This window comes from Cucurbita maxima, unplaced genomic scaffold (assembly GCF_002738345.1).
Source record: "Cucurbita maxima cultivar Rimu unplaced genomic scaffold, Cmax_1.0 Cma_Scf00018, whole genome shotgun sequence".
Classification (NCBI taxonomy): Eukaryota; Viridiplantae; Streptophyta; class Magnoliopsida; order Cucurbitales; family Cucurbitaceae; genus Cucurbita; species Cucurbita maxima.
In genome coordinates this window covers 1,594,033-1,620,215 of record NW_019272034.1, presented here as the reverse complement: position 1 = coordinate 1,620,215, position 26,183 = coordinate 1,594,033, and the positions used below count along the sequence as shown (strand labels likewise).

Below are 26,183 nucleotides of genomic sequence, written 5' to 3'. Positions count from 1 at the left end.
AAAATAATATATATATATATATATATATATATATATATATATATATATATATATATATATATATTATTGACATAATTTTCGAAAAAAATAAATTTTAATACTACAACATATCAGGAAAATTTCGACATAATTTTATTTAAATTTCAAATATATAAGTAATAATTTATAATAGTCTAAAATAGAATGATGGTACATTTAAAGAAAATCATAAAAATATAAATGGAAGACAGAAAAAAAAAAAAAAACTGAATTATTATAACTTATAATATATATATCTATATATATATATTTATATAAAAGTGAGGACGAAGCGGGGTGGGGAATAATCTCCCCATTCATTCTCTCGTTCTTCATTTAAACTGAGATTTCTTATGGGACGAGGGGCCTCCACGGACCGACGACCCTCCCGAGAGGTATAGGTAAAGGGATTGATATGAGATTATTGATATTTTGAAAAATAAAATTCCAAAAAAGGAAAAGGCCTAATAAAGAAATTTCTTTTGAAAAAAAATAGAAAAATGAAAAACATGGAAACCGCGCGAAACTACTTACACTAAAACGTCGATGATGAGCGACATGTTATCGTAGCCTTACCAAAACGAGAAAGTGGGTTCGTGAAGCAAGGGGCACCGATCGGATGAGATCCATCGATCAGGTTTGACATTCCGTTTTCCAACTTCTTTTTCGTCTTTTATTTTGAAATTTCTCCATTCCTTAATGAAAATTTCCCCTTAATTTTGGGTATCTCTTGTTAGAATCGTTCAATCTATGAAGGAATAATAAGTTTTTGTTGTAATCCTCTGTTCTATTTCGAAAGAATGAAGGATCAAAGTTGCAGAAGGATGAGATTGGAGATTCATAACATTGTTCTTTTCTTTTTGGTGCGTAGAAATAAATAATACTCACGGGACAACGAGCTCGACGGGTAGAATGCAGCAAGGAAATTCTGATTCGTCCACCCCACCCAAGAAATCGAAGAAACCCAAATGTTATATCTTTTATCTTATTCTAGTTTTTGTTGGTTTTGTTCGTCTCCATTTTTATGTTCTCGTATACGATCTGTTCTTTCGAGTATAATGCATGAAAAGCTCTTCTGTGGAACAGTTTTTTGGTTTTTGCTTCTGGTTCTGAATCCATGTTTGTGTATCTTTGCATTACAATCGTTTTTAATGCAATCCTTCCAGCCATTCGTATGCCTCGTTCTCGTGTTATGGCGTTCTGTATTCTGTTTTAGAGGGTGACTTCTTTGTTGATTGTTAATGGCTATTTGTTTTTTTTTTAATACGATCTGTTCCTCTCTATGATTTAATCTCTTGGAATTTCTTCCTCCTTTTCTGGGCCGTGTTTCGTGAGAAACACACCTATGGAGCAATTTTTTGTTTTGTTTTTGTGTTTCTATGTGAGATCCCACCTCGGCTGGGAAGGAGAACTAAACATTTTTTATAAAAGTGTGAAAACCTCTCCCTAGCCGACAGCATTTTAAAAATCTTGAGGGGAAGCCCAAAAAGAACAATATTTGTTAGCGGTGAGCTTGGACCATTATAAATGGTATCAGAGTCAGACACCGGCGATGTGTCAGCAAGGAAGCTGAGCCCCCAAAGGGGGTAGACATGAGGTGATGTGCCAGCAAGGACGCTGGGCTCTGAAGGGGTGTGGATTTGGTGGGGAGTCCCACATCGATTGGAGAAAGGGAGTGCCAGCGAGGATGCTAGGCCCCGAAGGGAGGTGGATTGAGAGATCCCACGTCGGTTGGGGAGGAGAACGAAACACATTTTATAAGGGTGTAGAAATCTCTCCCTAGCAGACGTGTTTTAAAAACCTTGAAGGGAAGCCCAACAGGAAAAACCCAAAGAGGACAATATCTGCTAGCGGTGGGCTTAGCGGAGGGCTTAGCGGAGGGCTTGACTGTCATTCTAAGTCTGAATTTATGTACATGCATCTTTGCATTATAATCAAATGCGTTCCTTCTAGCCATTCACATGCTTCGTTCTTATGGCGTGGACTTCTGTATTTCTCATTAATGTAAGGTCGATTCAATTGGCAATGCTATAGCCATTTGGTTGATGTTCATACATTTTTGTTAATTCCCTTGCAGATTCTAGATTTACACAGCAAGAACTTCCTGCTTGCAAACCAATTCTAACACCAGGATGGGTAGTCCTATAAAAAAAATTTGAATTTGTTTTTTGCTCAAGTCCCTGTTTTAGCATTATGCACCATTTTTATTAGTGTGACTATTTGATTTCAGGTTATAACATCCTTCGTTGCTGTTGGCATTATCTTCATCCCCATTGGCATTGCTTCCTTATTTGCATCAGAACAAGTACTTTCTCGTCTGCCCCATCCTCGTAAATTTGATACAATGCAGTTTTTATTTATTAATTTATTTTTGGACTTTTAAATGCCTAACTTGAATATGTGATTTCCATGATACTCAGGTTGTTGAAATTGTGGACCACTACGACCTTGAATGCCTTCCTCCTGAGTATCTCAGCGATCCTCTTACGTTTATTAAAAACAGTAAAACTAATAAAACCTGTAGTAGGAGGTTGACTGTAAGTACAATTTCTATTCTCACTGTTGGAAACCATATTGGATTTTGGTTTATTTCGTGTTTGTCTCTTAATTTGTCTGTCGTTAGGAGTTTTATCAGCTGAATTCTTTTCAGGTTCCTAAACCAATGAAAGGTCCGGTTTATGTCTACTATCAGCTTGATAACTTCTATCAAAATCACCGCCGGTATGTGAATGTTTTTGTTTGGTTGTTGACAAAACAGTTTGTTGAGTCTTGAATATGAGCCCTGCTGTTTATTTCATGATTTGTGAGTTTATTAAATTATGTGAATTGCCTCAAATTCTCGATATAACTTATTAAAGTAAAGAAGAGCTTGGTTTAATTTGTTAAAGTAAAGATATGAAAATTGCATTTTAAGGAGGAAACTGGTGGAAATAAGCCAAGCTGTTCTCAGTTTACAGTCTTGTTTTAAGTTTATGTCTTAATTTACCTACAAGACAACTGGAAGTTAAGGAATTTATTCAGACATATCTTCGTTAGATGTTACTCCTAATAAAAACTCTTGTTGTGTAGTTATATTTTTATTATTGCTGTGTTGCCTTCATTTGGTTTGCCCAGTGTATTATTATCTTGTTTCACTTGCGTCATGCATTTCTTATTGATGATGGTATCATTATTTCTATGAGATGGAGGAAATTGGTACAAGCAATTAAGATGTGTTTATTTTATGAGGCGGCTTTCCGCTACAAGGAAGAACTGGGTGTATTCTTAAAGAATCTCTATGAATAAGAATAAGGCTCAGAAGGGGGGATGCCTTTATCTTCTCTTTCATTTGTATTATTATTTTTTTTAACTTTTTTTTTTCCTACGGAAGTAAAAGGTAAAAATTGTTAGGCTAAAAAATATTGTGCACCTTTTGAAATCGTTTATCCTTGTACTTCCAAGTCTTCAACAGCTTTTTCTATTCTTTTTCTTCCATTTGAACATATTTTTCTGTTGTTTTTGACGTATGAAACATTATCAGTTATGTAAAAAGCAGAAGTGATAAACAATTACGAAGCAAGGCAGCTGAAGCAAATACAAAAACATGTGCACCAGAAGCGACCATTGGGACAGGGGATCCAATTGTCCCTTGTGGCCTCATTGCATGGAGTTTGTTCAACGACACGTATGGTTTTTCCTTGAAGAACAAGGTACTTCCCGTCAGCAAGAAGGACATTGCCTGGAAAAGTGACCAAGAAAAAAAGTTTGGATCTGATGTCTATCCTAAAAATTTCCAGAGTGGAAGTTTGATTGGTGGTGCAAAACTAAATGCGAGCATACCAGTGAGTATGCTTAATCTACCTTCTACCCTCTTCGTCGATGCTGTTAGATTACAGTACTGTTTACCTCCTCTTCATTGCATTTCCCCTTTTTCTTTCTTTTCTTTTTTTTTTTTTTCTTTTTTTAGTGGATAAACATGCTTCCATTTTTGTGTGTAATAGCTGAGCCAGCAAGAGGATCTTATTGTTTGGATGCGAACAGCTGCATTGCCCACCTTCAGGAAACTATATGGGAAGATAGAAGCAGACTTTGAAGCTAATGATATAATAACAGTGGTGATAGAAAACAACTATAATACTTATAGCTTCGGTGGTAAAAAGAAGCTGGTCCTTTCAACCACCAGTTGGATTGGTGGGAAGAATGATTTTCTAGGCATAGCTTATCTTTGTGTTGGAGGACTCTGCTTGTTTTTAGCAATAACCTTCATACTCCTTTACGTCATCAAGCCAAGGTGAGCAAATTAATCTTCTAAGCATACAGATAACTGCAATTTAGGGAAAGATAGTCACTTGAATCAAATTTATAGAATATGACGAATGCAACTGCCCCTGTTCTTTATTTTGAATACCATGAATTAGTGCTTCCATTTTCTTCATGTTAACTGTCCTATTAGACTGGATAGTTGGTACTTTAGGATGACTACTGTAGTTATTATGAAACCTACATATGTTTTTCCTTTGATAATTGCACTACCACAAATAGGTAACTACATTAACCCTCCTCTTCATCCTTCTTCCTCTCCCTTTCTCATATTCTCTCTCGCATACCTTTTTCCGTATAACTCCTCGACGTTGTTTCTTTACTTTTCATTTTTGATGGCACAGAGTGGGTATGGTCAAGTATCGGAAAAGAGGAATCTTCAACCTGTATGAGATTTTCTCTATTGGAAATTGTTGTCATTGTGCAAATGAAGACGTGTTTGTGGGTTCTCATGGCTAGAAATTCTGTAGGATAACCAGAGCATAATGGATTCATGTGGATACAAAAGTGCATGAATAAAAGAGGAGCCCGTGTTGAAATTCCTTAAATAACCTTATTATTGATGAATTCATCTCTAGCTCCTATTCTAGGAAAGTGTTTATTGTGGAACTAAATGATTTTAATTAAGTCTAAGCGTTCTGAATTGTCATCTCTTCTTTAATTATAAGTAGTTCGACATTTAATCACAGTCGTTTCTTTTACTGGATTGTCATGCAGGCCTCTTGGTGATCCATCCTATTTGTCCTGGAACAGAAATCCAGCAGGGCAGTTAAGCTAAGCATCTCTTCTGCACCAAATTCTCTTCTAATGCTCAATGGTTTAAGGCAATAGAATGAGGGGAGGAGGTCTAAAGGTGTTGAAAGCTACTGGTATTAAAGAAGCCTACTTTATTTTTCTGGTAGCTTAGACTTTGGTTTATAATATATGTATATCTTTGGACCGTGTCTCGTTTACTGAATTCACAGATGAAAACGATTCGATGTAAGCTCAATATCAAGGTGGGGAAATGAAATTTATAATCTCCTCTTTTGTTAAAAAAAGCTGGGGATTGAGGGTGCTACCCTTGCTTTGCTATATTATTATAAGCAAAAAAATTACAAACTTAGATCGAATTTGAATAATTTTGTTTGTAATCTTCGAGCCAAACAAATTTCGAAGTACAAGAACCAAAATTATATTTTAAATCGATTGCTTAACACTTCAAAGGGTCAGATAAATCATAGAGCACTTGTATTACTTAAACATAAGAGCCTCATGCTTATGGCAGAAAAAGGAATAGAAGGCACCAAAATGCTTCTAAAGGAGCTCTTAAACAAGGAAAATTACTGATATCAAACCCACAGCAAACACTAATAACAAGTAGTTTACTTCAAAAGGAAAAGCTAAGTTGGAGTAAAGTGTTTGATTCAAACCCTCCATATGTGAGTCACTATACACAGAGAACAATAGAGAAATAGGATGATGAATCCCTCATCAAAGAAGCCTCTTAGAGTTTGAGCGTGAGATCAGGCGTCGAGTCTTCTACGTCCTCCAACGACACTTTATCCATTGAGCTTATTCTTGAAATACCAGTTAGTATGAAACTTGGTTGAGTTAGTTCAGGAGTGTTTCTAGTTTCTGCCATTGGACGAAAACTACCTGGCCACATAACCTCCGCTTCATCGTCGTCCAAGAAAATCGGCATGCCTATATGACCCGGTTCGAATCTAGCACTGCTTCCGATATCAGTAGGCTTCATTGGTGCAGTAAATCCATGAAGTAGTGAAGAGTGTGCTTTGATCCCCAAGGACCTGAATGATGACCCTTTCAATGGTAGAGATGCTAGATTTGCATATCTTTCTGCTAGAATCCCCATACGCATTGCCCGTTTCGCCAAGGTTCGCTCGCGCTTATGCGCATTCTGGTGCCCGCCAAGAGCTTGTGAACTAAAGAACTTGCGCTGACAGAAGTTGCAAGAAAACACTCTTGGGATAGCAGCAGCTGCTGTGGGGTGGCAAGATGGTTCATTGCTACTCTCACTTGTGCTTGACAAAGAAAATCCTGTCGAATCCCGAGTTTCGAGATCTTCGATGTTAAAGTTGAGAGTCAAGTCGAGGCAAACCGACTTGAATCCTGGTTGAGCAGCAACGGGGTTAGCAAGAAAGGAGTTAGTTATGAGGCTATTATCATCAGAATTTTCATGGAGGGAAATGTTGGAAGCAACTTGGCTACTTATGTCAGAATCAATTGCCAAAGAAGGCTCCTTTTCAAGGTCAAGAAATGGTTTCATAATTGAGTGCTGTGTTGGTAGCAATCAGAAGCTATACTTTACATTTAGACATGCCCAAAACTACAAAGAGCTACCCCAACTGCTCCCTGCGCAATGTTCAACAGGACACCATCAGCATTCTCCATTTCATTTCAGTGCTGTCTTTAATTACTCGTATAATCCCAGAAATTATCACATCCCATGATGCCAAAATCAAAGTCTATGAATATGTATTTTGTTCATCTTTTTTCTTATCAAGAGCTTGTTTGCTGAAAAGGGTCAAGAAAGTACATGAAATATGATGTTATTTTGGAGGTTCATGGTAAAACAAACTTGGTAAAAACCAAAAGGAAAGCAAAGAAATGGCTAATCACTTCATCTTTGTTCTTATAAAGACATGAACAGAGTAGAACCCAGAAGATCAAGCCTCAAAAACAATTCAAGAAGCCTTAGATTTTATCAAAACCAGAAAAGAAACAAACTGTTCACAGAAGAATGGATCAAACTGTCCCTAATCTGCAAACTCACCAAGAACAATGAAAGAAAGGAGGGAGATTCATACCATGTCAAGAACAAGAAAAACCAGAAGAAACCCAGCTAGCTAACTGCAGATTCTTGAACAAACAGTTGTGAACACAGAAGATCAGAGATTGAAGGCAAATAAGAGATCATGGGAAGTGGACAACAAGAACAGAATAGAGAAATTGTGGCTCAATTGGTGTTGTTTTGAGTATGAAAAATGGTTAAAGGAAAGATCCTGAAACAGAGTCCACTGCTCAGTTTCTGGTTTTATATCAAAAATGGTTAAAGGATGAAGAGGCTTATTATTTAATCACTCCCAAGAAGGTTCCAAGTAGCTTAAGCTAAGTTTTGAGAGAGAAAAGGAGAAGCTTAAACTAAAATAAACTGTATGTAAGGAAAGGTAGATTTATTCTTAAGCTAAAAGCAGACCATATCTATTACAATATACCCTGAAAATGCTCTCCATTGTCAATAGCCACGGACCAATGTAACTCCAAATTTTTGGGAGAAAACATTTGAGGTGAGATTCCACGTCGGTTGGGGAGGAGAACGAAACATTTTTTATAGGGGTGGAAACCTCTCCCTAAAAGATGCGTTTTAAAAACCTTGAGAGAAAGCCCAAAAAAGACAATATCTGCTAGCGGTGGTGGGTTTGAGCCGTTACAAATGGTATTAGAACCAGGCTTCGGATGATATGTCAGTGAGGAGGCTAAGCCCTGAAGGGGGGTGGACACGAGACAGTGTGCCAACAAGGACACTGGGATCCGAAGGGGGTGGATCGGAGAGTCCCACATCAATTGAAAAAGGGAATGAGTGTTAACAAGGATACTAGCCCCAAATAGGAGTGGCTTGTGAGATTCCAAATCGATTGGGGAGGAGAACGAAACATTCTTTACAAGGAGGTGGAAACCTCTCTCTAGCAGCCGCGTTTTAAAAACCTTAAATGGAAGCTGAAAAGGAAAAACCTAAAAAGGACAATATCCGCTCATAGTGGACTTGAATGTTACATTTAATTAGTTTATTTCAGTAATGGGGATCTAATTTAATATGAAGCCCTCTCCACCCCATCATCATTTTGAAGCCAAATAGGCTATAAAGGCAAGCCTATTAAGTAGGCACTAGAAGGCCTAAGCACATGTTTAAAGAGGATTCCTCTCTCTTTCTTTCTCTCTATCTTTTGTAGAACCTATACAAACAAAACAAAACAAAACAAAACCAAAAAAAAACTAAACCTTTCATTGGTTGTCGATGCACAAAATTCAAACTTTTTTGAAGAACAAACACCCTCAACTGAATGCTGACTTCGATTCTCACATATCATCATCTTCCACGTGAGTTTGTGCATATCTGAATGATCCATTGCATATCAAAACAAAAGGGAATGATCAAAAAAAAAAAAAGAAGCAAAAACTCAATGAAACAGTGTTGCCTTTCTCGAGAGAACAGAATATTACTTTTATAATAGCAGAGCCAATCTCCCCCTTCCATCTCTCTCCCACACCTGCAAACAAAAGGAAAGAAAGGGAAAAAAAAAGGGTTGTTTTATATATCAGAGTACTCTTTTGTCTAAGCCATGGCAGCTTCCGACAGCTTTGCCTTTGCGCCGCTCAGCACAGGTACCAAGACAGCGCTGGTCCGTCTCAGCTGAGTGCCCCTGGTGAGCACCTTCTTGGTTGGTCCCCTCCACCACTACTTGGCACTAACAGTTGCAGTGAATCTCTGCTATATTATAAGGTGTTATAATGATAATTTGAGTCACCAATTCAATATTAAACTCTTACTTAATTCAAACCCACTATGTTTAGTGATTCCTTTCTTTATTCCCACTGCTTTTCATTTGTTTTCTTTAATCACCATTCAGCATTTATGCATACATATAATACATATATGTTTGGATTCTTTTAAGGCATTATATCCCATATGATTTCCCTAAATTCTTTTGCTTTCGGTGTGATCATATTCGTCGATATCTAGAGTTCACTTCTGACATGTTCGTTTCTTTCAATGTTCCCTAGTGTTGAAACTGCTAACTTCCTTATCTGGTTCCTACGATTTCTAGAGATCTGGAGTAATGGTTCGAAATTTGAAGAGTTTGTAGATTCCTATATTCTACCACATGTGAGACAAACGATAAGAACAAGAGTTAACAAGTAAAAGGAGAGAGAAAGTGATAGGTAATAGACATTATACAAAATTTGGAGTCGGGAGGGTTTTCTAAGAATAGCTTGACATCATGAATCAAAAGAAGCAAAAAAAAAAAAAACATGAAAGGACCTTCTTAGAATGAACAGCTTTCTAAGAATGGTGGAAGATGCTCGAACACCTTTAACCATTTGATTTTTATTTAGTTTAGTATAACATGGGGAGACGAAATTACATACATCTACGTTTTTGGTCAAAAATATATTTTTTGACCAACTAGGCTATGTTCAAGTTGACAACGATTATCACCGAGCCACCTGATACGACACATCAAAGAAAACATTGAACAGAACACGAAGCAACTCACCTTTCTTTTTTCTTTCCAACCATTCGATTTCTTGTACACTTTTCCTCAAAACATCATGAATGAATACATAGCCTATGAAAGTTATGAAACTTTTAATTTTCAAACCTTTACATCCCCTTCCATCTGATGAGAACTTTCTGCCTATTTGAGAGATCAAAGTCTCCATGTTTCCATTGCTTAACAGGGAATGAATTTCACATTTATATAAACAGGATAGTAATATATTTTTCTTAGTGGTAACTTTCAAGAGATGTTGATAATTACAAACTTTTGAAGCCATGAGAAGAGGACTGTGATCATGTGTTCTTTTCCAGAACAGACAAGGCAGGGGTGAGGTAGTTGTTGGCTTTGTCAGGCAAGTGAGCAACCTGCAAGCACGAACATACCACCAGCTTTAAGTATTTGAGCTAGTGAGCGACGCGTACGAGGAGGCATTAAAACTTAGACACGGATAAAATTATTGATTTCGTACCAGCTCGTAGAGTTCTCTTCCTTGCTCAGCAACATATTCATAGCAGACCTGGAAACAGTATAGTTTTAACTTGGGTGGTCATGAGGAATGAACACTAATGCCAATGAAAGCAGAAGTTTCTACTCACATCAAAGCTTTTGTTTCTTGCTGTAGAGTCATGCAATGCTTTTACGCAGATGTCAGCAACATCAGCACAGCTGATGGCCTAAATGTTTAAATGGATGAGTAATGACTCCGCTTGATCGTCTATGTTAAGGAAAAGGCTGTTCGTCTTACCTGAGTTATCCTGTTTCCCTGGTCAAATATAAGAGCACGTTGGCCCCCGGGTTCTTCCTGTAAGAACAAATTTTTGGTTACATTACTGCAACACGACCGAGTAGCTTGGATAAATGGTTGGAATATAATTTAACTAAAGATAACACACACCACTGTGGGAACAATACCAAAGAGGAATGTCATTGAATATGATCCAAAGTGTTGGTTCTCCCAAGTGAAGTGTTCATTTTTTTTTACTTTCATAAGGATTTTAACCTTCGAGTGGAGGAGGTAAAAGGCAGAGAAGGACAACCACCAAATGAAAAAAGGAATCCGACTCGACCTCAGACTCTTTCTTCCTGACCTATTTGACCCTCTGGCTACTGTTATGTAGGTGGTATCCCGAGATCGAATTCCTCCCGGGAAGTAAACAAGAAGCCCCTCAAAACGTCACGGGTCAAAAACCTAAAGTCCCTTCTCCCAAGTCACATGCATATCAACATGGTCATAAACTATACAATCTTCAAATATTCATCATTCAGGGCTATTAACTTCAAAACTTGAGGGAGGTTTGCATGGTTTATATTCTCACACAAAGAAATAGGAAACCTCTTATCTGTGGACTAACTCACTTCAAATAATCAATTTCAACACGATGCAAGAACTGTACCTTTAGAGGACCCGGGCGGATAATCGTGTACCCAAGGCCCGATCTTCGCAACGAATCTTCCCCAGCCTGAAGGCAAGACATTTTACACATTTATAAAGAACACTGAATTCTGAAATGGCAAAAGGAAACAAAATGAGAAAAAAGATATACCCTTTTTGCCTTGAGAACCTGCTCCCTTCTGGTTGGTTCTACACCAGATCCTGTACATGAAACCAAGATGAAGTCTGTCTCTTGCCCAGTCTGTAAAATACACATTTGATGTTATCAAAGCAATATCGGAGTTCAAAGCTTTTATGTATAATGTAAAAACATCCAAAATAACTCACAGGCAAGGCTTTTATGTATTCCAATACGAGTTCAAAGCTTCTCAAATCTTGCTGCTTTACGCCTGCTGCAGCAGGTCCTTCAGTAGGCCTCTGCAAAAAGGAACATGAAGTTAGTAGCCATTGGAGACATGTCTTCTATGAATAATAATCTAACGTTAGGTAACTTTGTGATCTTTTATTGTCTTATATAGTTTTCCATATTTGAAAAAAGTGACAAATTCATTGTGCTTTGAGTATGGTATGTTGCGGATGAATTATTGGTTTTCAAAGCGTGTCTGCTCGGGAAAGGTTTCCACACCCTTATAAAGAATGTTTCGTTTTCCTTCCCAATCGATGTGGGATCTCACAATCCACCCTCTTTCAGGGCCTAGCATCCTTGCTGGCACACCACTTCGTGTCCACCCTCCTTCGGGGCTCAGCCTCCTCACTGGCACATCGTTCGGTGTCTAGCTCTAATACTATTTGTAACAGCCCAAGCCCATCACTAGCAAATATTGTCCTCTTTGGGCTTTCCCTTTCGAGCTTCGCCTCAAGGTTTTTAACACATTTGCTAAGTAGAGGTTTCCACACCCTTATAAATAATGTTTCATTCTCCTCTCCAACTAACGTGGGATCTCACAAACCATCAATCATTTGAAAACACAAAAGAGTAGCAAACTATACTTGGCCAAAAATTATATATATAAATTAGAAATCAACTTAATGGTATTACTTGATCATCTAATACTCAGCTGACACACCAACCTGTCTTCTAGGCTCGAAACGAATGGTCAACGTATGCACAAGAAATGGATCGAGAGGTGGATCATCTGGTTTAACAGGGCGGAAGGACGAAAAAGGTATTCTGACCTGCAAATCATGGATGCAATCTTGTAAACTGTATTCTAAACACAGATATCAACAAATTTCTAGAAAATGGATTTGTTCAAGATGTTTGCACCAGTAGAATATTACATCACTTCGGTAAAGAGATTTCTTACCCGACAAAATCCAGCTTTCGTGCTAAATCTCGAGAAATATAGTTTACGTTGAGTTGTATCAGCTGAAGGACCAGCTTCAAGAATTAACACATAAGACCTTCCATTCCCACCAACTGAAAGAATGAGCCCCTCATATCTAGTAATGAAACGTAGAAAACGAAACGTGTTCGCAGTTAACACTGTTATTTAAATACAGAACTTTCGACTAAAAATTCAAATATGATAGAATGAGTAACCTGTCGAGGGTGGATCCCAATGGAAGGGAAAGTTTCGTTGACAACTCGACATATCCCCCCCTTGTAAAAACGTACCCTACAATAACAGTTGAAAACATTATACTCCTTTTTTTATCTTTTGGATTCAGCATAAATGAATTTTACCTGAGAAAATAGCCTCTCCAGTTTCAGTATATTCAAATTTTGCGTCCATGCCTCCATCATACTTAGAAGCAACAACATCTTGGAAGTAAGTTCCTTGGCGAACTTCCCAACCATTCAACGACTCTTCGGATTTGAACTTCGCAAGCAGAAGCTTACTTTTGCTGCTTTTTCCAGCACGAAGTTGTGCTAGCTCATTATTATAGTCCTACAATTTACACCAGGTATCAGTTTTTGCCAAGATTGCACAAAAAATCAAACATGGAAACACTTTTTCTCCATGATTCTTTCTCTGTTGATGTTCATAATTTAAAGTGGTTCGTTTTTGCACTGATTTGCACAAACAAGTAGTGTTAAAAAACTCGGCACAAATTCATGAATCCACAGTCGAATAGAGAAATTTCGTTATGATTTATGAATACAGAGAGGCAGACCTGAAATGCTTTGGTGATATTGTAAACTCCTTGATGATCAACCCTGAAGAGATCTGCTGTAATTGTGGAACGAGCAGTTGCACAGTAGATGATTTTATTGCAGCCCTCCACAGCAGCCTTAAGGGTATTAGCATCACCAACGTCTCCGACCACGATTTCCACCGATCTTGGAAGCACGTCTAGGATATCATCATCTGCCTTCCTTACTAGAGCCTGCTTGGCATAAGGATAAATTGATGGCTCAGTTAATATAATGAATTTATGAATCAAGTTGCATAAATAGCCCGTGCCTAGATTCAATTGGAATATTTAGTGGTCGTTCGAGCAAACGCTCGAGCATTAGATTTGACATCTACAAACATGATTACATCTGCTAGGAAGTCAGTTTTTCAGGATCCTAGAGATCTTAAACTACTGTCTCAAATGAATTCTTCTTCCAATCTCTTCCAATTGAATTCTTGAAGCACAAAAATGAAATCTTATCAAAATGTATGTTAACTCGCAAGCACATGTTGCAGCTCTCAAATTATCCCAGCTCCCCAACTCACCATAAGACATCAGCTATACTCAATGCAACAAGTTCCAACACATGTAACAGTCCAAGCCCACCGCTAGCAGATATTGTCTTCTTTGAGCTTTTCTTTTCGGGCTTCCCCTTAAGGTTTTTAAAACGCGTCTGCTAGGGAGAGGTTTTCACACCCTTGTATAGGGTGTTTCATTCTCATCCCCAACCGATAAAACGCGTATGCTAGGGAGAGATTTTCACAACCTTATATAGGGTGTTTCGTTCTCCTCCCCAACCGATAAAATGCGTCTGCTAGGGAGAGATTTTCATACCCTTATAAAAGGTGTTTCATTCTCCTTCTCAACCAATGTGAGATCTCACAATCCAACCCCCTTCGGGACGTCATCGCTGACACTCATTCCTTTCTCCAACCGATGTGGGGTCCCCCCACCAAATCCACCCCCTTCGGAGCCCAACGTCCTTGCTGACACATCGTCTCATGTCCACCCCCTTCAGGGTTTAGCCTCCTTGCTGGTACATCCCCGGTGTCTGACTCTAATACCATTTGTAATGGTCCAAGCCCACCACTATCAAATATTGTCCTCTTTGGGTTTTCCCTTTCAGGCTTCCTCTTAAGGTTTTTAAAACGCGTCTACTAGGAGAGGTTTTCACACCCTTATAAAAAGTGTTTCGTTCTCCCCCAACCAACGTAGCATCTCACACTTCAACACTAAAAGGCAGGTAAAGACAAGAGCAGACAAAGCAACTGATATAAAGAAACAAAACAATTAGCAAACGAAATAAAACCTTGACACTGTAGCCACGCAGCATAAGTTTACGAACAACAATGCGGCCAATGCGGCTAGTTGCACCAACAACAAGCACAGTAGTATTCTGAGCTCCAGGAATAGCAAACTCACACATAGGCCCCTCCCTAATAAGCATAGCATCAAGAGCTTCCTTATCATCCATCCTTGTAGTCCTTGATATTTGCCCCAACCCAGAAAACTTCCGCCACACTTCATCAAACAGTTGGCGGGACTTCCGCCCCAACCCCACTGGATTCACATCATCCAACGAAATCTTCGGCTGCGGCGGCTGTGGCGGCAGTTGCTGTTGAAACCCTTCACTGGAATCCACAATCTCCTCCACTTTCTCTTCATCAGCTGCCACCGCAGCTTTCTTCGATTTAGGTTTCTTCTTCCCCTTATTGCCGGTATTCGCAGCAGCCCTCGTAATCAATGATCGGCAATGGCTTCGATTGCCACTCCGAAAAGAACTAGAAAAGAAAACAGTTCTGTATAGATCTGAAGAGGGTCTCAACCTATGGGCTGCGGAACCGCTCAAATTCGCATAAGATATCGTCGCGGCAGTTGCCTCCATAGCCATTGAACTCCGATGCAACGGTCACTACAAAAATTGTTTGAACGGAAAATGAGGGTTTGTAGAAAAACGACTTAAGGGAGAGATTTGATCACCAATGGATCGTTTGAACTTTGGATTGGAAAATGATAGCAACCCATTTGATTTCTTGCCCATAGAAAAAAGAAGCACAGAAAAAGGCATGGAAAAGAAACTAGAAGCTGAGAAGGGACTGTTTGTGGCTCTGAATTTTCCTAACCACACAAAGAAGATGAGGGAATTTGGAGCCATTTTGACAAGCCTTGTCACAGGACCGCCACGTAAAGGCCTTCTCTTCCTCTATATATCAAGATTCAAGGCGCGTTGTTCAGAAAATCTTGCTTTTGGCAATGCCTTTGTACGATGTTTGTGGTGTGAGATGATGGGTTTCCTCTATTTTGGCTGCAGTGGTTTACAGAGGAAGTATGGAATTTTTACTATGGTTCTAAAGGTAATGAAAGAAGTTTCCAACCTTTTGTTGAGATGTGGATGTGATGATGAATTCAATTCATCATGTGACTATAAAGTTGATTGTAAAGGTAGCATGGTAGTTTTTTTTAGGTTAAAATATTTAAATTTTTGATCTTTGTGGTTGTTGTAAAAGTTAGACTCGAAAATGGACATGTTTGATCCATATGTTGAACTTTTAAAATGGACATGTTTGATCCATATGTTGAACTTTTAAAGTAGAGTTGGAAGAAAGCAATTGAAAAAGTTGGGTATAAGAAAAGATTTTCACACTCTTATGAGAAATGATTTGTTTTTTTCTCTAAGTGACGTAGAATCATGTTTTGTTCTCTTCTTCAATCAAGGTGGGATCTCACTATCTATCCTTTTAAGGGCCAGCGTTTTCGCTAGCACATCGCTTGGTGTCTAGGATCTCACAATCTGCCATTAGGGGGCTAATTTCATTCTCCTCTCCAATCAATGTGGGATCTCACAATCCACCCCTTGGGGGCTAGCGTCCTTGTTGGCACATTGTTGGGTGTTTAAGACATCACAATCCACCTGCTCGAGGGGTCAGCATCCTCTCTGGCACACCACTCAATGTTTGAGATTTCACAATCTACCACTCGTGGCCAGCATCCTCACAGGTATGCCGCTTGTTGTTGTTACAGTCCAAGCTCACCTCTAACAGATATTGTCATATTTGGCATGTTATGTATCGCCATCAGTCTCACGAATTTTAAACGTGTATGTCAGAAAGAGGTTTCCATACTCTTATAAAAAATGTTTCATTCTCCTCTCTTTTCTCTAATCAGTGATCTCCCGATCAAATAATTCAATAGAGTGAAAAGCACAAAAGAAAATGGTCCCCATCTCTTCCAACAAAAAAAAAAAAAAAATGAACAAGTTCGGATATTGAAACCCCTTTTACTTCAAAGGTCCCAACTCGGCCTTTTCTCTCTTTTTTTTTGCTTGGAAGATCAAATATTTCACTGATTCAGAAAACGCCACCGACTTTCCACCAACAGAGGGAAGTGGGTCGCTAGCATAGTGAAGGCTCCTTTATTGCATTATTTAATCTTCTTGTTTAACTTTTGTGGCTTCGACTTTTATGACTTGAAACCACCGCCATTGCAAAGCGGAAAGCAAAAATATTGAACTTCTCATTCACTTTCCTGCACCCCTTGATAATTCCTCCCTTTTTTGCTCAGCCCTGCTTTTCGCTGAACACCCATCACATCAGTTGAGTTTTAGAGGCTCTCATTTGGGTTTTTCTTGCAAATGCTTTCTGCTCATGCCTTACTGTCGAAACATTCTTTGATTAGGTTCACTTGTTTTCATTATGCTTGTAATAGGCTGCTTTTTTTTTTTTTTTTTCCTGAAAATGACTTGTAACTGTGCCTTCATGAGGGGTTATTTTCTTTTCATATTCATTGCATTATATCGTCTCTTCACAGGCATCTATGGCTTTTGGCTCTCGATTCTGATTGTTTGCAAGGTTATTTTATGATATGGGTAATGTAGAATCTATATTTTGGGTAAGTGTGGGTCTTGTGATGCTTATTTTGGCACGAGTTTCTTTGTTGATACTTTAGATTTTGGGTTTTTTAGTGTGAAGGCCACTGAACCTCATGAGCTTGAAATGTCGGATTCAGTTGCTCAGACTGGACTTCGTTTGTAAGAGGACACTTTCCTTTGGGTTCTTCTGTTCTTCATTTCTTCTGTTATCTGCAGAGCTCAGTGGTGTGTTTCCTTCTTAATGCTTTTCTTTGTTTATTGTCATTGTGATGCCCAGATGTGATGATCCCCACTTTGGATACTGTTCTAATTTAGGGAATGTTGTTGAGCTTGGTTTTGCTGACTCTTTTCTAGAGGTAAGATGTTATGGAGATGGTTTTCTGTAACGGAGTATGTGAGATCCTATATCGGGTGGAAAGGGGAACATTGCTTAATAGGGTGTGGAAACCTCTCCCTAGTAGACACATTTTAAAACCTTGAGGGAAAGTCCGGAAGGGAAAACCCAAAGAGGACAATATCTACTAACGGTGGGTTTGGACTGTTACAAATGGTATCAAAGTCAGGTACCAGACGGTGTGCCAGCGAGGATGCTGGCTCCTAATGGGGTGAATTGTGAGATGTCATATTGGTTGGAGAGGGGAACGAAACATTGCTTATAAGGGTGTGAAAACTTCTCCCTAGTAGATGCGTTTTAAAATCTTGAGGGAAAACCTGGAAGGGAAAGCCCAAAGAGGAAAATATCTACTAGCGGTGGGTTTAAGTGGTTACAAATGGTATCCGAGCCAGATATCGGGCGGTGTGCCAGCGATGACGCTGGGCCTCGAAGGGGATGGATTGTGAGATCCCACATCGGTTGGAGAGGGGAAGGAAATATTTCTTATAAGAGTGTGGAAGCCTCTCCCTAGTAGATGCGTTTTAAAACCTTGAGGGAAAACTTGAAAGGGAAAGCTCACAGAGGACAATATCTACCAGCGGTGGGCTTGAGCAGTTACAAATGGTATCCGAGCCAGATATTGGGCGGTGTGCTAGCGACGACGCTGGGCCTCGAAGGGGGTGGATTGTGAGATCCCACATCGGTTGGAGAGGGGAAGGAAACATTTCTTATAAAAGTGTGGAAACCTCTCTCTAGTAGACACGTTTTAAAACCTTGAGGGAAAGTCCAAAGATGACAATATCTACTAACGATGAGCTTGGACTGTTACAAAGTAGAAAGAAAATGAGGGAAAATATATATAACGTGCGGGCGTATGTGCAGTTTCCTTATTGAAACCTTAACCTCCAGAGTGATTTGCAACATATTCTCCTGTTTAACGTTAATTCCAAACTTTAACTTGACGCAAGAACTGACTTAAAATGAAAAGATAATGATCCCTACGAACAGAAGAACACTTAAACACAATTGTCATTAACCATTATTTCTGAGTTTTGTTTGATGTAGCAGAGCACTGTTGCCATAATGGCTAGTACTGCTGGATTATTGGAGAAAGATGATGGTTCTTTTCCCTACAGATTTCAGCTCGAACAAGACGTAAGTGTCTGGCTGTTTATGGACGTTTCGTTACTGCACAATAAAATATTATCTTAGATACTTTACTTTTACGCTTCGGAAAATCCTGTCATCCGCTTTGTTCTTTAAGATCAATGGCTCCATTGACATATTAGGTATTGAACTTAGTTATTTTGGGTTGATTGTGAGGTTAAGAATACTATTTTGTAGGTGAGAAGGTTACAACAAAAGTTGCAAGAAGAGATGGAGCTGCACATTTCCCTTGAAGATGCTATTCAAAAGAAGGATCTAACATTAGCCAACTTCTCATGCCTCCCTCATCATGTATGTTGCTTGTAACTGCGCAGTTTATGGATTATCGAGTTTGGTCGTTATGCTTTGAAATATGAGTAGTCTCATTTTCCAATAATGATGAGAAATAAGGAGAGACGACATGACTCAGGTTATGTTCTTCGCATTAAAATTTATGCAGGCTCAAGATCTTTTGTCTAGCATTGCAGTATTGGAAGATGCAGTCGTACGACTCGAGCAAGAGACAGTCTCTTTACATTTCCAACTTAGTCAAGAAAAGAACGAAAGGAGGCTTGCAGAATATCGTTTAATGCATTCATCGCCTTGTTCAATATCTGATTGCTCCAATTCAGACATGAAGAAACCTGTATGTCATCACATTGGTTTTTATCTTAATGTAAATATTATTTTATATTCCTGAAGACTTGAAACTTTACTTTTTTGTCGATTTTCACTCGCATTTAGATAGGAAATATGTAATGGCTCAAGCCCACTGCTAGCAGATATTGTTCTATTTGGGTTTCCCCTCAAAGTTTTTAAAATGTGTCTGCTAGTGAGAGGTTTCCACACCCTTATAAATGATGCTTTGTTCTCCTCTCAACCGATGTGGTATCTCACAATCCATCCCCCTTCGAGGCCCAACGCCCTCGTTGGCACTTGTTCCCTTCTCTAATTGATGTGGGACCCCCCAATCCATCTCCTTTCAGGGCCCAACGTCCTTGCTGGCACACCGCCTCATGTTCACCTCCCTTTGGGGCTCAACCTCCTCGCTGGCACATCGCCCGGTGCCTAGTTCTGATACCATTTGTAACGCTCCAAGCCCACCACTAGCAGATATTGTCCTCTTTAGGCTTTCCCTTTCGGATTTTCCCTCAAGGTTTTTAAAACGCGTCAGTTAGTGAGAGGTTTCTACACCCTTATAAAAGATGGTTCGTTCTCCTCTCCAAACCGATGTGGGATCTTTGTGATAATTAGTTTGGTTAATATTCCTGTTTTGAGTTCATTCGCTTTCCATTCTCCAGAATATATATGTAACCTTGTTAGAATTTTATAGACCTTGTCAACTGTAAAGAAAAATGTTTCTTAATTCGTCGTCGTTGCTCGAAAGCATAATCATGTAGCTAAGTTGTTGCTTCCGGTCTAGTCCAGCTCCTCCCTGCAGTTGGTTTTTCGTGTCGTATAACTTGATTTGAGTGATGTGTACTGTCTTTCAGAATTTATGGGAAGAAATTGAAGTTGGCCTAGTTACGTGCTGTGAGAAAACGTCTGTGACAGAGGTCAATGAACGTTCCCAATCAGTAGAATGTGAGAAAATGTCTCGAGGGCCACTGTCAAGTGGCCTCTGGCATCACCCTAATATCTTATCAGAAGAAATGGTCAGATGTATGAAAAACATATTCATCTCTCTAGCAGATTCCCCCGTGCCATCCAAGTCATCAACATCGGAAAGCCACTCGCCTGCATCACCCCAAGGACATCTCTCCAGTTCATCATGGTGGTCATCATCCGAACGATCCATTATTTCATCGAGAGTACAAAGTCCACAGATTGACCTTCAAAGTAGCTCTGAAGTATTGGCCACACAGAATACCTCTGATCCATACAGTGTGCGTGGAAAATTAAGCTGGTCTGACATTGGAAACTATTCACAAGCAGCTGAAGTTTCTTGGATGTCAGTTGGAAAGAAACAACTAGAATACGCTGCAGGAGAACTGAGGAAGTTCCGGTAACGTTCATAAACCACACTGACCTTTATTTTTCTTTCGTGTCGGGTTTTTCCGTTTTTTGGCAATATGATAATCCAATCCATGGTAGGCCTGTTTTTGGCCTAATGTATCTGTTTCGTGAACAGTACTCTTGTTGAGCAGCTTGCGAACGTGAATCCCGTCCATTTAAACAGGGACGAAAGGCTAGCATTCTGGATTAATTTATATAACGCACTAATCATGCACGTAAGCGGCTTCTCCTCGTTGAATTTGGTTTAATACATTGCTAGTCAACTGTAAACAGATGCTAAGTTGGTTGTCCGCATCTCATCTTGTTTCTGACAGGCTTACCTGGCTTATGGAGTTCCAAAAAGTGAGCTGAAACTTTTCTCTTTGATGCAAAAGGTTTGATTTTGAAGGCCACATTTCTTCTGTTATTAGTTGCAAGTATAGCAAACACATGCTCTAGAGCTGTAGTTAACGTGTTGCCTCGCCCTTGTGGAAAATCTTGATAAAAATGTCTTTCTCTAGATCTGAGATAAGGTTTAAATGTTAATAAAACAACTGTAACAGTCTAAGTTCATCGCTAGTAAATATTGTCCGCTTTGGTCTGTTATGTATTGCTGTCAGCCTCACTGGTTTTTAAAAACGCGTCTACTAGGGGAGAGGTTTTCACATCCTTATAAGAAATGCTTCATTCCTCTCTTCAACTGATGTGGGATCTCACAATCCACCTCCCTTGGGGGCCCAACGTCCTCGTTGGCACTCCTCCCGGTGTCTAGCTTTGATACTATTTGTAATAGCCTAAGCCCATCGTTATGTATTGCTGTCAACCTCACAGTAAAACGTGTCTACTAGGGAGAGGTTTCTACACTCTTATAAAGAACGATTTGTTCCCCTCTCCAACCAAGGTGGGATGTCACAATCCACCATTCTTGGATACTGGCACACCGCCCGGTGCCTGGCTCTAATACCATTTATAATAATCTAGGCTCACCGCTAGCAGATATTGTCTGGTTTGACCCATTACGTTTCGCCGTCAGCGTCACGATTTTTTAAAACGCGTCTACTAAAGAGAGGTTTCCACACCCTTATAAGGAATGTTTCGTTCCCCTCTCCAACCGATGTGGGGTCTCACACCAACATTTTTAAAAGAATTCAGTCTCAAAAGATCTAATCGAAGCTATTTTCTAGGAAATACCATATACTATGTGCTTGCCTTTGCTGGTTAGTAGTTACAATTTATAAATATTTTACTTCCGAGGGTGGCTTTGGTGATAAGATTCGAGATGTTTGAATCTACCTTCCAAAGTCTTGAGTTCAAGCGTTTGGGTAGAGATTTCATAATTAAACTCTTTGTTGTTGTCACCCAAAGTGAGTTTTTGAATCGGCTAAGTGTCTGGATTAATGAGGCGTGTCGTGAGCATAATGCAAAGATCAAAACCCCTTCTAGTTACCTAGTTATGAAAAACAAATCTAAGATGCACATTCGAAGTCTTTGTGCTCTTGTATTGTGCTCGATATCTCTTTGAAACAGCACCCTTCATGCCGAAAGGTCTGGAAACGATCAGTTTAAGTCGAAATGCGTACTTCGAATTGTGTTTTGTTGTCCTGTTCTTTCTTTTTGGGTATTAATGATTTGATTCTTTTGAAATGTAATCTCATAGGCTGCATACACAGTGGGGGGAAATTCTATCAGTGCAACAGGAATTGAATATGTCATCCTCAAGATGAAACCACCAGTCCACAGACCACAAATTGTATGCATTTGCTATATATATATATTTTTTTTTTCTTTCTGTTTAGTTCATTGATTCATTGCCCTGTTTTTTGGTAACTTATAACCAGGCTTTGCTTCTTGCTCTTCATAAGTCGAAGGTGACAGAGGAGCAACGAAGATTTGCAATAGACAAACACGAACCACTCTTAACATTCGCTCTGAGCTGTGGAACTTACTCATCTCCGGCGGTAATTCTGGATGAACGAACTCACGTGTATTAACATTTTTCTCCTTCAAGTCTAACTCGTACAACTTATGTAGGTGAGGATCTACACTGCAAATAACATCCGTGACGATCTTTTGGAGGCACAACGCGATTTTATTCGAGCGTCTGTAGGTGTTAGCAGCAAAGGAAGATTATTGGTACCGAAACTGCTATATTGCTTCACCAAAAACTCGGTTGACGATGCAAATCTGGCAGTATGGATATCTCATTACCTTCCACCCCGTCAAGCTACGTTCGTTCAGGGTTGTATATCCCAGAGGCGGCAAAGCCTAATCGGTTCTCGCAACTGCGGTATTCTTCCTTTCGATTCTCACTTTCGGTATCTATTTTTGCCTGAGAAATCTTCATTGCAATGATATCTTCATGAATTTGTATAGAAATTCACCAAGTCTTCAACTTTAGTGTTCTGCCTTTGGTTGCATAATGTGGTGTAAATTTCTTTTTTTGGGAATATGCTTCCTTTTTCCCATCAGGGCTCCTAAGTTTTGTATATTGCGTCCAAGGGGAAGGGAGTTGTTTCATTTTCTGCAGGTGATTGATTATGTATGTGCACGTTTATACAATCACAATAAGCTTCTACCTTGTTCTTGAACTGACCTTAGTTATCAACTTAAAGATATCAAAGACTCTTCTTTGTTATCTTGTTTAGCTTTCGGTTTTCGATTGTGTAATGATACGAAACCAGCAAGATGCGTTTAGTTCAGCTCAATCTTAGTTTATGGATGACATTTTTTGAGTTCTTAACCGCTAAATTGCTATTTTTAAATCATTTTTGTCAATTAGGGACTAAAACTTATATTTAGGAAAAATTAAATAAAAATTGGCGTTGATTCATGTGTAGTTCACACTTTTAACTTTGTAGGTTCACCAAGCTACTACTAGAATTCTAATGTGACCAGTTATAGCCTTTTAAAGGTTCAAATTTTTTACCTCTGAGTCGATGATATCTATCAATTATTGCTAGCTATACATGAAATGATGCACGTTGAATGATCATTCATGAACACATTGCATTCATGGAAAACTCTCTACAAAAGAGCTCAGAATTCTCCTATTATGACAACAGACTGAATACAAATGTAACAGCAGAAATCACAATTCCAACATTTGTTCATATATTCTACATAAAACTAGTGAGTCCTACAATGTATCCATCTAATAGTTTGAGCATGAATAGCATTTTTCCAGACATTGTAATGTACATCTGCAAGATATGCTCTAGCCGGTATCGAAAGCATCGAAAGTCTTGTAGTCGATACCTCCAAAGGTACGGTCTCTTCAATAATATCTATAGTAGCAGATAATGAATGAAGGAAATGGAGGCCAGATCGTGATCAAGATCAAGCCAATTGGAACAATGTGATCAATATGTATTCTAAGTCTCAGCTACATTTTCAGGAAGATGTTGTCCCTTGGTTTCGAATGGGAAGAGCACAACACAGATCCCTGACAGAAGAATTACAATCTCAAACAAAATAATGGCCGCTGTTTGATGGCATCCTTTAACCAAAGCTACTGCCACGAGAGGGCATACCATTCCTCCAATTCTTCCAATGGAGCTAGCAATCCCGACACCGGTTGTTCGGATTGAGGTCGGATATATCTGTAGTTTGCATAGATTATAAGAGTATAAATAAGTTGTACCCAGAGCGAAGAAAGTTCTTGAGAAAAACTATACAAGAATCTCGGGGCGTGAACAAAGATTGCACCAAGAAACAAAAAAGTGTATGGAGGAAAATTTTGGTTGGTAATCACATTCCAAACCAAGGTGGAATAAAGGACAGATGAAGAATGCAAATCTGTAATAATGAATCCTGTCATGATAGATCACACAAGCAAATAACATGGGAAGTAATTGAGATTTTAGTTTTAGCGAAGGCATATGATAGGAAAACTCAAGTCCAGATCAAAAACCAAGTATCAAATGCAGACAACGACAGATCATCCTCTTAACATATCACATATTATTAGGAACATAAACTATGAACCTGCAGGAAAGCAACATGTCTAGTTGTGATACATGATGTGGCAATTGTCTCGTAGCAATGAATTTTAGTGTTCCAACTTACCTCGGGAGCATATATATAGACAACTGTGAATGTAGATGTGATGCATATGCGAGCTCCAAACAAAAGGCTAGTTGTTAAGCCATCAAACCGATAAAATGCCAAGGGAAATAGAAATGTAGCAGCCAGGAAGAACATTGCAGACATCGATAACTTACGCCCTAATTTGTCAACAATGACAGCTGACAATGCGAGACCAGGTAACTCTTCAAAGAAAATTTGAGGTTAGATTATCATCCATCCACCAAACCTTGCCCCTGACTAGAGAAAACTTTGGAACAACCAAAAGACCGTTACCTGCGAAACTAGAGATAAAGACATCTCTGTAGTTGACATCATCATGTTCATTTAGATGCATATCAGTAGTCGTACATCTACTCTTCCCAGTCAACTCAGTGGTCAGCAACACGAGGCCATAATAAGAGAATGCATTTCCAAAGAAAACCACCCACAACAGCAATGTAGACACAATCAGTTCTCGAGAAAGAAGCTTTAACAATGGAGAGAGACCCACCATATTAGATTTTGTTGCTCGAGGAGTTTCAACTTTAGTTTGTCTTGGCGAAAGCAAATGTACATCTTCCACGGGAATATTTTGCTCCTCAAAATCATACGAGTGACCAGAGACAAGAACGCCAGGAGGGAGATTTGTTCTATTACGCCGTGCTATTTTCTCTAAAATAATAGCTGCATCACTTGTTCTGCCTTGTAAACAGAGATATCGTGGGGACTCTGGAGTATATTGGTAGAAGATCAGTAGAAGAAGTGAAGGAAAAGAAGAAAATGCGAGAAGCCACCTCCAACCTAAGCTTGGCATGACCTTCTGCAAATAAGAGGGTATACTATATGAAGGCGACTACAAACATTTTCAATGTCCGCTGGAAAGTATAGAGTCAAAAAATGATAGGAAGAGCCAATAAGAAGACTAAATTACCGGGGTTCAAAAGTCAGGTGAATAAGCCTGCATACCTCCATGTGCAATAACTAAATTTAACCTAAATTTAAAGAAACCTAATTTTGTTTCACCTTTAGAAGACTATTACATCAACCCCTAATGGCAACAGGACAGGACAGGACATAGATTATGTTCTCAACCCCTCCTGTTATATGTCAAACCATTTTGATTCATCACATAATGAAGTTAACTGCTGGAAAAACTTGTTATTGTTCATAGCCACAATTAGGAGAGGGCAGCTTCTTGTACAAATGGATTATCAAATAACAGCATAACTATCAAAGTTGTTAAGCTAATAATTAATTTTCACCTGTTAGAACAGCAGGTAACTAACAACCAATCAACTAACCGGTTAGCTAAAGACTAACAATTTCAAACCATTGACAAATAGTAACTAATAGTAAAATGTTTAGTTGCAGAGAAACACTACATAACAGAACGTCTCCATATAGCTGCTACGAAATGTTATCAAGGGAACAAATAGAAATACAGCACTAAATTTAAAGAGTAAAATAATCTCCAAAATTAGATATCATTTGCAAGCAGTGTCAAAGTTGGTTGACCAGAAATGAATCAGGCAATGAACACAACTTCCTATACGTATCTTTTCTTGTCCGTTTTTTTTTTTTTTTTTTTTTTTTTTTTTTTTTTTTTTTTTTTTTTTTTTTTTT

General features: G+C 38.9%; 5 protein-coding genes across 20 annotated transcripts in view; 2 read left to right on the top strand and 3 right to left on the bottom strand.

Annotated features, from left to right (window-relative positions):
• Nucleotides 1-504: 504 nt before the first annotated feature.
• Nucleotides 505-5,391, top strand: LOC111492943 (ALA-interacting subunit 3-like). The gene is made up of 9 exons (XM_023142482.1): nt 505-655; nt 890-988; nt 2,096-2,154; nt 2,249-2,323; nt 2,439-2,555; nt 2,669-2,739; nt 3,539-3,839; nt 3,999-4,288; nt 5,035-5,391. Exons 2-9 carry the CDS (start codon nt 931-933, stop codon nt 5,093-5,095), a joined length of 1,032 nt encoding a protein of 343 aa, XP_022998250.1. The 5' UTR covers nt 505-655; nt 890-930; the 3' UTR covers nt 5,096-5,391.
• A 132-nt stretch (nt 5,392-5,523) lies between these two features.
• LOC111492944 (zinc finger protein 4-like) lies at nt 5,524-9,293 on the bottom strand. 4 transcript variants are annotated; one of them, XM_023142483.1, is made up of 3 exons: nt 8,542-9,293; nt 8,320-8,434; nt 5,524-6,672 (listed from the first exon to the last, which is right to left on the bottom strand). In XM_023142483.1, exon 3 carries the CDS (start codon nt 6,584-6,586, stop codon nt 5,804-5,806), a length of 783 nt encoding a protein of 260 aa, XP_022998251.1. In that variant the 5' UTR covers nt 6,587-6,672; nt 8,320-8,434; nt 8,542-9,293; the 3' UTR covers nt 5,524-5,803. The 4 variants fall into 4 exon arrangements, with proteins under 4 accessions (XP_022998251.1, XP_022998254.1, XP_022998252.1 ...); XM_023142486.1 differs by having other exon boundaries at nt 5,524-6,429; XM_023142484.1 differs by lacking the exons at nt 8,320-8,434; nt 8,542-9,293 and adding an exon at nt 7,128-7,596 and having other exon boundaries at nt 5,524-6,834.
• Nucleotides 9,294-9,571: 278 nt separating this feature from the next.
• LOC111492938 lies at nt 9,572-15,436 on the bottom strand. 2 transcript variants are annotated; one of them, XM_023142466.1, is made up of 14 exons: nt 14,423-15,436; nt 13,111-13,323; nt 12,680-12,884; nt 12,536-12,611; nt 12,300-12,435; nt 12,064-12,168; nt 11,320-11,409; nt 11,144-11,233; nt 10,994-11,059; nt 10,345-10,401; nt 10,196-10,273; nt 10,069-10,116; nt 9,864-9,964; nt 9,572-9,772 (listed from the first exon to the last, which is right to left on the bottom strand). In XM_023142466.1, the coding sequence occupies exons 1-13, from the start codon at nt 15,002-15,004 to the stop codon at nt 9,893-9,895; spliced, it is 1,818 nt and encodes a 605-aa protein (XP_022998234.1). In that variant the 5' UTR covers nt 15,005-15,436; the 3' UTR covers nt 9,572-9,772; nt 9,864-9,892. The 2 variants fall into 2 exon arrangements, with proteins under 2 accessions (XP_022998234.1, XP_022998233.1); XM_023142465.1 differs by having other exon boundaries at nt 9,746-9,964.
• Nucleotides 15,437-16,546: 1,110 nt separating this feature from the next.
• Nucleotides 16,547-23,144, top strand: LOC111492939. Of its 10 annotated transcripts, none has more exons than XM_023142472.1 (13): nt 16,547-16,705; nt 16,921-17,001; nt 17,075-17,140; nt 17,259-17,337; nt 18,420-18,509; nt 18,699-18,812; nt 18,961-19,146; nt 19,994-20,505; nt 20,632-20,731; nt 20,831-20,890; nt 22,153-22,245; nt 22,334-22,453; nt 22,527-23,144. In XM_023142472.1, the coding sequence occupies exons 3-13, from the start codon at nt 17,106-17,108 to the stop codon at nt 22,845-22,847; spliced, it is 1,710 nt and encodes a 569-aa protein (XP_022998240.1). In that variant the 5' UTR covers nt 16,547-16,705; nt 16,921-17,001; nt 17,075-17,105; the 3' UTR covers nt 22,848-23,144. The 10 variants fall into 10 exon arrangements, with proteins under 10 accessions (XP_022998240.1, XP_022998241.1, XP_022998237.1 ...); XM_023142469.1 differs by having other exon boundaries at nt 16,548-16,705; nt 16,921-16,961; XM_023142473.1 differs by lacking the exon at nt 16,921-17,001.
• Nucleotides 23,145-23,745: 601 nt separating this feature from the next.
• Nucleotides 23,746-26,183, bottom strand: part of LOC111492935 (organic cation/carnitine transporter 7-like) — a 4,938-nt gene continuing 2,500 nt past the window's right edge. For all 3 annotated transcript variants that reach the window (XM_023142455.1, XM_023142452.1, XM_023142453.1), the window contains 3 exons: nt 24,855-25,380; nt 24,561-24,763; nt 23,746-24,094 (listed from right to left, as the gene is read on the bottom strand). In XM_023142455.1, coding sequence (XP_022998223.1) covers nt 23,867-24,094; nt 24,561-24,763; nt 24,855-25,380 — 957 coding nt within the window. In that variant the 3' untranslated portion in view covers nt 23,746-23,866. The remainder of the gene's footprint in view (nt 24,095-24,560; nt 24,764-24,854; nt 25,381-26,183) is intronic.